General features: G+C 53.9%; 4 protein-coding genes across 4 annotated transcripts in view; 3 read left to right on the forward strand and 1 right to left on the reverse strand.

Annotated features, from left to right (window-relative positions):
- Positions 1-436: 436 nt before the first annotated feature.
- On the forward strand, positions 437-1,943 carry G647_08355 (uncharacterized protein; the record flags this gene model as incomplete). The annotated part of the gene is made up of 4 exons (XM_008732667.1): positions 437-508; positions 563-592; positions 641-1,624; positions 1,674-1,943. 4 exons carry the CDS (start codon positions 437-439, stop codon positions 1,941-1,943), a joined length of 1,356 nt encoding a protein of 451 aa, XP_008730889.1.
- Positions 1,944-2,821: 878 nt separating this feature from the next.
- Positions 2,822-7,183, forward strand: G647_08356 (uncharacterized protein; the record flags this gene model as incomplete). Its single annotated transcript, XM_008732668.1, has 5 exons — positions 2,822-3,834; positions 3,887-4,068; positions 4,115-4,806; positions 4,853-6,183; positions 6,256-7,183. The coding sequence occupies 5 exons, from the start codon at positions 2,822-2,824 to the stop codon at positions 7,181-7,183; spliced, it is 4,146 nt and encodes a 1,381-aa protein (XP_008730890.1).
- Positions 7,184-7,427: 244 nt separating this feature from the next.
- Positions 7,428-8,573, reverse strand: G647_08357 (uncharacterized protein; the record flags this gene model as incomplete). The annotated part of the gene is made up of 1 exon (XM_008732669.1): positions 7,428-8,573. One exon carries the CDS (start codon positions 8,571-8,573, stop codon positions 7,428-7,430), a length of 1,146 nt encoding a protein of 381 aa, XP_008730891.1.
- Positions 8,574-9,185: 612 nt separating this feature from the next.
- Positions 9,186-10,664, forward strand: part of G647_08358 (uncharacterized protein) — a gene marked incomplete at both ends in the record, with an annotated part of 2,141 nt that continues 662 nt past the window's right edge. Inside the window, one exon of the mRNA XM_008732670.1 lies at positions 9,186-10,653. Within this exon, the coding sequence (XP_008730892.1) occupies positions 9,186-10,653 (1,468 nt within the window). The remainder of the gene's footprint in view (positions 10,654-10,664) is intronic.

A 10,664-nucleotide genomic window follows, 5' to 3' on the forward strand; every position in this document is an offset into this window, starting at 1 on the left:
CGACAGCACAAACGAAAAGTTGGAAAGCCGGCAGCGCATGACGCAGGGCCAAGGAGCGAATCTGGCGAGGCACGAGAGGTTCGCGACTCGCCTGGCGAATCGACGCGGCATGAACAATTCCACCTTCGCCAACAGTTTCCCGTCCTCCTGTATTGCCTGCCACACAAACTACTGACCAAGTCACTCATTTCTGCGTGCGTGTCTGGTGACCTTGTGGTCATTTCTATTTCACTGCCTATATCGCTACTCCTGACGGGTCCAACGTGCGACAAGGAGACCAACTACCTCTGGCATCCGCGAGACCCTGTCCGCTCCTTCTTCGATTTGTTCGTTGCATCCTCTAGATGACGGATTGCCCTGCCCGGCGCAGAGCGTCTTCGGCGTCGTATTGTCGAACCTGCATCCTGAAGCCTGTATTGCTACCGCCTTGAGCGCCATGGGGGTCGAAAGGCCGGGCAACCCGCCCAGGGTCATGGGTGTATCATTACGGAAGCTCTCCTTAAGCATTGTAAGAAGTTCCTCGAGGGCCATGCGGCTGCAAGCAGACTGACGTGCAAAATAGCTGACGGTTCAATTTTCTACCTTTATATTGGTACGTGTCTCGACATCATCGAGGACTCTGGACTGACCTCTGGCGCAGCTCCTCCATTACTCTCGTGTGATGCCCCCTGTGGACGGACAGCGTTACCTTCCTTCGACCGCCGTGTTCCTGGTCGAAGTCCTCAAATTGGCAGTATGCCTGACGATATCCCTTTACGAGATCTCTCTGTCCGCTCCTCGATCCACACCCGCAACGTCTCTTCTCGGCACTTTGGGCAGCGCGGTTTTCGCCGGAGACAGCTGGAAGATGGCCTTTCCGGCCGGGCTTTACACCCTCGCAAACAGCCTGCAATACGTAGGCATCTCAAATCTCGACGCGGCCACGTTCCACGTCACATACCAGTTCAAGATCATTGCCACCGCTGTCTTCAGCGTCATGCTTCTACGCAGAACAATCTCCGGACGGCAATGGTTATCTCTGATTCTGCTCATGCTGGGAGTCGCAATCGTCTCTCTACCTCATGACTCGTCGACATCCCTGGCTTCGAGCCACCATACCCACATCTACGTACCGCGATCGTTCAACCCGTTAAGCGAGCATTTCGGGAGGGGAAATCCTGGTGCGCACGTCAAGAAGCGGTCGGCCACGTATGAAGGCATCGAAGAAGACGAGCTCGCCCTCTACAACCCAGGCATGGACGCTTCTGTCGGTTTGTTTGCCGTGCTTGGCGTCTGCATATGCTCGGGTCTTGCGGGCGTCTATTTTGAAAAAGTCATCAAAGAGTCGCCCAGGCCGACGTCTCTCTGGATTCGAAATGTACAGCTATCGACATACTCACTCTTTCCGGCCTTCTTTGTCGGCATTCTGTTTCTCGATGGCGAGTCAGTAGCCAAGTATGGCTTCTTTGCGGGCTACAATTGGGTGGTTGCGCTCTCGATTGCGATTCAGTCGTTTGGTGGCATCGTGGCGGCGTTCTGCATCTTTTACGCCGACAACATCTCGAAGAATTTTGCTGTTAGCATCAGCATGGTCCTCAGCAGCCTGGCCAGCTTCCTGTTCTTTGACTTCGCCATGACTGGTCATGTACGTGTATTGTTCTGAAATCCATGGGTACAGTGGCTAACGGCTTTAGTTCTTGATTGGGGCATCGATAGTCCTCCTCGCGACCTGGGTTTACAACTCCGAAGAAGCCCGGCAGCTGCAAAGTCCGGCGATCACTCTCAACCAAGACGACAAAGCAGCTCTCAATGGCTCGGCCGGGCTAAACGACATGTCAATCCAGATTCCAAAGACTCCTCTGCTCCAGGAGGAGACGGCTTTGGCCACTTCAAGGCCTGGTTCACCCAGCCACAAAAAGAGAAATAAGGAAGCTCTCGGCTATTTCACAAAGCATCACGATTGAGGCAAGCCCTAAGGCGGAACGAATGCTTACGACTGGACATGACATCAACATTGGGATATAATGATGGATTGATGCTGCAAGCCCAGAGAGCAGCGTGGAGACACCCAGAACAGAGGGTGCAAGGGCTGCTAGGGAGCTCGATTGAAAGCTCTCTTTGGACATAGCGGAGTACCGTAAGTGGATGGAGGGCCCTTCTACCATGCGGCGAGGGAGAGGTGAAAGTGAATTCAATGAAAAGGGGCAAAGTTGGCACGTGACTTCCCTGCCCCAACAGTCGGTCGTGGCTTCCCTCTGGGATACCCTCACCTGCACGTCGCCTTGATACAACAAATTTTCCAGTTTGGTTGACAATCTCCCTTGCTCTGATGCCTCTGTCCTACTTCCACCATCATTCTGTGTCCCGCTGCATGCGTGACCCTACACCAATGCTATGGAGAACGCAAGACGCTTTCCGGCCCACTACCATCAGATTTCCCTCCCTGCTTCCACCCGTGAGACACACATTCTCTACAGCTCCCGCCCCTCTCAAGTTGGCTCGAACACACACGAGTCCTATTTTAGCGTTCCCCAGCAACGATCACCATTCTTTGCTTGGTCTGGATCAACTCAGAGTCCTCCGCTCGAGCCTCCGTCGCCTGAGGACATGACTTTGGATGACTTTGGTGGGTCGAGTATCCCATCTTCCGACACTTGAGACTGACATGTCATCAGACAGACAGCTCCTCCAAGAAATCCAAAGTGAACACAGCCATCCAGAAGCAACGCATCTGGCTCCAATCTCATTTCCTCGCGACCCTATCACTCCATTGATGACCGGTCCTACTGGGAGATTCTTTCGAGGTGAATTGAAGAGCTCGAGAAGAAGTCCGAAGCTTATCATGTCAGCAGATGATTTACTCGACAATACAATGCTTCCATCAGCTGGCTCCTCACCAATTGGACCTATCCCCAGTCCCACGGTGTCAGCACTTCAGCATCGTCAGAGAGCGAAAGCCGGTCGACCTTTTTCAAGAACCATCGGTGACATGACGCCTGAGGACGTCCCACCTGATGATTTCGAACACCATACAAAAGTGGCATCTATGGTGCCCAGAAACGCCGATCGGAGGGTATCTGAGGCCAATCTGCCTTCTGCGTCGCCACCTATTGTCCAGGGAATCAAGCTGGTGCCTGCTACAGCACTCCCAGGCCAGCTTCGAGCGGTCTTCAAATATGACATCTTCAATGCGGTCCAGTCCAAATGCTTTGCTAGCGCTTTCGAGTCCGATGACAATCTCGTGGTGTCGGCTCCCACAGGCAGCGGAAAGACGGTTATCATGGAGTTCGCCATCTGCAGACTGGTAGCTGAGTGCAAAGGCCAAGACTTCAAGGTGATCTATCAGGCTCCAACAAAGTCACTGTGCGCAGAAAGATACAACGACTGGCAGAAGAAGTTTAGCGCCTTGAATCTAGAATGTGCTGAGCTCACCGGTGACACGGATTTAGCCCATCTACGAGACGTGCAGAAAGCGAGCATTATCATCACTACTCCTGAAAAATGGGACAGCGTCACCCGGAAGTGGCAAGATCACGCCAGACTTCTGCAACTTGTCAAGCTGTTTCTCGTCGATGAGGTTCATATCCTTAAGGACGAACGTGGTGCCACGCTGGAAGCTGTTGTGTCCCGAATGAAATCGGTCGTCTGCTCCGTCAGATTTGTCGCCTTGTCCGCCACCGTACCGAACTCTGAAGATATTGCAATCTGGCTGGGCAAAAACTCGATGATGCCGCATCTGCCCGCACAGAGGGAAGTATTTGGCGAAAGCTTTCGTCCTGTTCAACTCCAGAAGCATGTCTATGGTTTTGAAAGTAGAAGCAACGACTTTGCATTCGAGTCCATGTTGACCGAACAGTTGGTGCACTCTTGAATAACTGCCTTTGAAGCGGAGGCTGACTTGGGACAGGATACCTAAGATTATCGCAGATCACGGACGTGGAAAACCTGTCATGGTCTTTTGTTCCACCCGAAGAGCCTCGGTGAACACTGCGAAAAGCCTGGCAGACGCCTGGTCATCCTCGCGTCCCACGCAGCGGCTGTGGAAGGGCCCCGAGAGGCAGCTCTCTTTAATGAACGTGGAGCTCAAAGGTATGCCACCGTGACAACTACCGTTCGCATATTGACAATATCACAGCTACCGCCGGGGCCGGAGTTGCGTTCCATCACGGCGGCCTCAGCGTAGCAGATCGCCGCACAATTGAGGAAGCCTTTCTAAGCGGACAAATCAATATCATCTGCAGCACCTCTACCTTGGCAGTGGGCGTGAATTTACCATGCTATCTTGTTATCCTGAAAGGAACTTGTGCCTGGACCGACAGTGGTTTGAAAGAGTATGCAGACCTTGAGGTCATGCAAATGCTGGGTAGAGCTGGAAGACCTCAATTTGAAACTTCGGCTTGTGCGGTTATCTTGTGCCGCCAAGGAAAAGTCTCTCGATATGAGAAGATGGTCTCTGGAGAGGAACTCCTGGAGAGCTGCCTCCACCAGAATCTGATCGAGCATCTGAACGCAGAAATCATCCTTGGGACCGTGCGTGACGTCGATACAGCAAAGCAATGGCTCGCAAGCACGTTCTTGTACGTTCGTCTGAGGAGGAACCCTTCTCATTACCAGTTCCGAGAAGGCGTGGACGAAAGTACGGATGATGCGATTCTGGAGCAATTGTGCAAGAAGGATATAGATCTTCTTGTGGACGCGGGAATCGTGGAAGGACAGGAGCGATTGACTCCGACTATGTTTGGGGAAGCAATGGCACGATACTGCGTCAACTTCGATACTATGAAGTCTTTCATCGGGCTGCCTCCAAAAGCGAAAACGTCCGAAATTGTACGTTGATCTCGGGGATGCTGGTTTATCTCACTGACGATGGCAGCTCTCCCTGTTGGCTCAAGCACGAGAATTCCGAGGTTTGCGAATGCAGGCTGGCGAGAAGTCCTTCTACAAGGAGATCAACAAGGCTCCAGAGATCAAATTTCCCATCAAGGTCGACGTCGCTCTCCTTTCACATAAAATCTCGTTGCTCATGCAAGCGGAGATGGGCAGCGTCGCCCTGCCGGACGGAGAGAGCCACAAGAAACACCATACCCAATACCGGATTGACAGGTCAAATGTCTTCGCGCATGCCAATAGGCTTATCCGATGTCTCATTGATTGTCAAATTCAGTTACAAGACGCCATATCGGCCCGGAATGCCCTTGAGCTCGGCCGCAGCCTTGCAGCGCACGTTTGGGACAATACGGCTAGTCAGCTGAGACAAGTCGAAGGCCTTGGTGAGGTCGCAGTTCGCAAATTGGCGGCGTCGTCTATCAACAGCATCGATTCCCTGCTGAACACAGAGCCAGCCCGTATCGAACTGGTGCTTGGCAAGAATCCGCCTTTCGGTCATCAGTTGTTGAAGAAGCTGGAGTCGTTTCCCAATCTAATGGTCTCTGTGAAAGAGACTGGTAGAGCGATTCGGCGTGGCCAATGTGCAACGGTCAAAATCGTTGCCGAAATTGCCTTTTTGAACCGGGTGCCACCACAGATCTTCAACAAGAAGCCCTTTTCCGTGTGCTTCCTGGCTGACGACTCAAATGGGACTCTACTTGAATTCCGAAGATTCAGTCCAAAGAAACTGGAGCACGGGGAAAAGTTCACGTTGAGCGTACGCCTCACCAAACCGACCGACCATGTCAACTGTTATGTGATGTGTGATAATATTGCCGGGACTAGCAAATACGCCGAGTTGAAGCTGTTGGACATTCCAGTCTCTGCATATCCGAAGGAACGACACCAAGATGAATCGATTGACGGCACGAGGAAACACGCTGACCAAGCTCCGGTGTCCAATTGCTGCGTCGACGAATTCGACGATGGGGGAATTGATGACCAAGATCTTCTAGCCATTGACGCCGACGGCAGGAGGATCGAAGTCATTGAAGATATTGATGCCATCCTCAAAACAGAATATAAGAAGAGCAAGCCCACGGAGCATTACCACAACGAGGACGCTGATGATTCGGCGTATCGAGAGCCTAGTCAACTGCCAAATGGACGGTGGACTTGCCAGCACGATTGCAAAGAGCGGGGCAAGGATTGTAAGCACAAATGCTGCAAGGAGGGTGTGGCCAAGCCAAAGCGTCGATCAAAAGCAGAAACCGCGGTCAGAGAGGAGGAGAAAGGGCAGAAGAAGATAACATCTTTGACGTCGATGCAACCAAAACTGTGGCCCGGCCAAGGTCGCCAAAATGAACCGGACAGCAAGGCCCCGGCGAAGCTGTGCGGTGATCCTACCAGGGAAACAAAAGACAAGAATCAAAGAAAGGGGCTCGGAGACTCTCAAGAGCCACGCCACGCAACACACAGAACCCTCAGCTCTGGAAAGCCCAAGTTCCGAAAACAGTCTGGTGAGCCTACCGCCAAACGTGCGAAGCACTCGCAAGACCCTGTAGAGGATTTCTGGGGAGCTGAGCCTACTATGGACTTCGAATCCGACCTCGAACTTGACTGCTCTAAAGACCATGCCAAACAGGTATCTCCAAAGAACCCAGAGAAACAAGATGCAAAAGTCGACGAGGGCAAAGACGACATGTTCCTTTCCTTCGACGAGGACGAACTATTCGACTTTTCCTTTGTGGAGTCCGGTCAGTCTGCTGATGTGCTTTCTGCCACCGAAGCAGCGCCTACAGTCGTGGACAAGCCAAGCACTGCCAATTCCAGCCTCTGCGAGAAGGAGCTGACCATGCCAAACAACGACGATATTGATTTCCTGGCCTCAGATCTGGACTTTGGAGGGGTTGATCCGCCACTCGAGCACGTCGCCATGTGGGATGTTCTCAAGAATGACAGAACCGCTTCCCAGGGCCAGAGCAGCACTATGGTTCAGAGCATAAAATGCTTCGAAGACGGCATGGACTACATTGAGGACTTTTCCGGCATGCGACCGGACTCTACTGGGCTTTCCACGACTCCAAAGAACCAGGTTAAGGATACCTTTATAATGCGAGATCCGAGCGTCAGTCCTGGCGCTGATACTCCTGCTGAATCGTCGATCAAGACGCCTGAGGACACAGGAATGGCTTCGAATGTCAAGACGGCAACACGTGCGAAGGAGACAGACGCCGAGCGAGACAAGAGATTGTTCGATGAAGACCAGAAGAAAAAGTGGGAAGGTATCGATCAGTGGCTCTACGATGAATTTCATGAGTACGTTGAAGTCGTTTGAGTGCATGTCATGGAGATGGTCAAAGCAGAATGTGTGCAGAAGTTTTAGGTGGCTTATATGTACGGTGACGCCCAAGGCATTGACGAAGTATCAGGACCGCATTAGGGACAAGCCTGTTCACCCAAATAGTGTACACGGTGGTTTTACAGAATTGAATCGGCGACCATCGTACAGCTTGCGTCTCGTCGTCAATCCGCCCGCAAATATCACCCCGATGGCCATTGCGCCGGCCATGGGCTTGTGCCTATGCGTTCTCCTGCTTCACCAGCTCGACCTCTTCCTGCTTGACATCCTCTCCGGCTTCCCCTTCCATCTTCTTTTGTCTGAAGGCCTTTCTCAGCTCACACTTTCCCAGATTCTTCCCGCCAGCCTTACACTCGTCGCACTTCTTCCCGTGCGTCACCAACAGAATATGCAAGCCATACTTATCCTCATCGGGGATCATAACATCCAAATGCGCATGCGTCTCGTCCCTCGTGGCGGTCTTCGGCCTCCACCCCAGCAATCCAGTAATCCGCCAGACATGGGTATCCACGGCAAAACTCTCTCTCTGCAGGCAAAACAGCAGCACGCAGGAGGCCGTCTTCGGGCCCACACCCTGAAAGCTCAGCATCTCAGCCATGGCATCCTCACTGCTCGCCTGGTGTAAGTGATCGAGCGAATAGAGCCCGTATTTCTCATACACTTGATTCAAGATGCTGAGGATGACTTTACTCTTCACCGCGCTCAGCCCGCCACACTTGATTGCGTCTTGGAGTTTGGCCTGTCCACCCGCGACGATGGCGTCCCATTTGTCGCTGCGGCCATATGTTTTGTCCATACTCTTCTTGGCGCGGGACGAGTTCACGTCGCTGGTGTTCTGGGAGAGGATCGTGCGGACCAGGGCATCGAGCACGGAGGGGGAATCGCCACAACCTGCTCGGTCAGTAGAGGCGATGAGCTGGGTGGGGCGGGTCCGGGGGCCGTGTAGGGAGGAGAGGATGCGATGCGCCAGCTTGCATTCTTCGGGGGTGGGGTGGTGGAAGTCCGGAAAGGGCGATGCATTTGCGAATTGGGCGTAGGACTTGAGTTTCTTGTCCTTCAGGGTGGATGGCGTGCTTCTTGTCGAGGAGGGAGATTTCTTGGAAGGATGCGAGGACGAGGGCGAGGCCGATTGCAGGGGCGAGTCTTCTTCCTTCTTGACCCTCTTCCTCTTGGGTGTCTCCTTCTCGATCGCGGAGAGGGCCCGCTTAGCCTGTGCGCGCGAGGGTTTCTCGGGAGTTTGCTGTTCTTGCTTGATCGCGGCTTCTTCGGGTTGCTGCTTCTTGACTGCTGCGTCGCCTGCTCTTGAAGAGGTACAGCTCCTCGTAGCTCTCCGCGTTGCCGACGCTACTCTCGTGGCTCGGGACATGATGTTCTCGGTGGGAAGAGGGGTCTGTTGCTTCGTGGCCTGATGGGTCTGGAAACAGGTCGCTTTGTTTCCCAATGAAAGGACTAGTCTGGCGTTCAAAAGGGCCGCTGGCTCCAACGCCGCTCACATCGTGAATTGCAACCGAGTGTTGATGTCATGGACGGTACCTGCATGAGATCGGCAGTGTGGAGGATCCTCTCACGCCTCTTTGACTTGACGCCTTCCCTGTTTGAGACAGTTACTCAACGGACAACATGTCGTCTCCGTCGCGATACATCTGCGACGTTCACCTTCAGGCGGACGTCCGTGTGATCTGACCATTATCTTAGGAGGGTGAAGCGCCTGGTATCACGCCCCATCGCGCACATTGGCTGATACAAGACGCGATGGCGGAGGGGTCGGCCAAGCACAGTCACACTCCGCCTTGCAAACATTCACAGCCTCATTGACAATTCACTTGCCTTGCTGTGAAGGTCTCTCCCACGACCAGCAGCTAGAAATCTTACTGAAGAATGACTCCCAAAGTTGACTCCTCATCGATGCAGTTTGCACAGTGCACGGAACAAGTATTCTCCGTCTTCGTTGCCCGCTCCCCTTCGGCCTCGAGTCAGCATGGCTACTTCTTCCGCTGATGATGGGCAGGCCAATTCGACGCCTCAACTCGATGCGGCGCCAGCATCGCCTCATGGACCAGTCCATGGGCCTTTCTTCGATCTCGCGGTCGAGCTACGGCTCAAGGTCTATCAACAGCTCTTCGGCTTTGCGGAGCCTATCAAGCTCATCGTGGATGGAACCGGCCTGTTCAAACACGAGCGAACCAACCCTGCTGCAGACAAGATACCCGTCCATGTGTTCCGATTGAACAAGAAGACCTATTTGGAGGCATCCCCAGTTCTGTTCAAATGCAACATCTTCGCCTTGGACCTGTCCACTCTGCGCGCCGGACTCGCGCGACCTGAGCCAATGTACAAGCACGTGGAATCGCTGGAGGTGTGCTGGACTGTAGGGACATGCTGGGGCTACGTCCAGACCGTCAAAGCTGCCGGCGAAAAGATGCCTGCACTGCGGAAGCTTGAGTTGAAGTTTGAGCAACCCCGAGCCGTCCTGGCTGCATCGCTCGAGTTCTGCAGCGCCATCATGGCTTGTGCGCCTCTGATTGGCAGTCCGGAACTTCGTCTTTGCGCTCACCTTTCGGAGAGTGAGGAGTGGACGAGCGGCGGCGCAGACAATCGATATGACTTTCCAATCCGCACCGCCCTGGCCAGAGCCGGATCTACCCTGAGAGACATTCAACCGCACCCGAATTTCCACGTCAGTCCGCTCACCCGCTCCATTCTGCCCGAATTGCACCTCATCCAGCTTACCGGCAAGATCACACCCTCTCTGCTCCATAAGATTGAACAACATGTATGTGAGATGGGCGAGTGTACTTGGGTCCGGACCGGGGAAGAAGACAGTCAACGCCACGCCGACGGGACAAACACGGGACGGCGCATCCATTTGAGGTGGGGGAAATCAGACGGCACTCTCGTTCGTCCGTGTGTGCCGGAAGTCGACATGCTCCAGTTCTATCCAGAACTCTCCAAGTCCGAGAAGAAGAAGATTCAAGAATTCTTCGCTTCGTTCCAACAAGTTGTCGGTGGCACCCCTTCCGTGGGGTTCGGAAATACGACCAGCAGACAACCCACTACCAGCGGCACAGACCAGGCTGCGGTCAGACCACCGGAGGCTCATTCCGACGCAGACAGACAGACTCGTCGTGTTGGAAATGGGGATTACGCTCATGAGGATGTCAACACGGCCACACGTCCGCATGCCCACAATGCCACGTCGGCGGCTTCTGCGCAGACCGGTCCCGCAACGCCGGCCATCACCCATACTCCCGAAGAGAACCTACAAGCCCTCCAAGCGCTGCCCTTTGCGAACTACCACTCCGATCTCGTCAGCGAATTTGCGCACCCGGACACGAAAGACGACGAGGCAGCCTGGGCAGCCGTGTTCGCCGTGATCGCACGTGATTTTGGCATCGCTAGTACTGGTGCTGGTGCTGGTGCTGGTGCTGGTGCTCTTGCTGGTGCTGGTGCTGGTGCT

Source organism: Cladophialophora carrionii (genome assembly GCF_000365165.1).
Source record: "Cladophialophora carrionii CBS 160.54 unplaced genomic scaffold supercont1.7, whole genome shotgun sequence".
In the NCBI taxonomy this organism is placed as follows: Eukaryota; Fungi; Ascomycota; class Eurotiomycetes; order Chaetothyriales; family Herpotrichiellaceae; genus Cladophialophora; species Cladophialophora carrionii.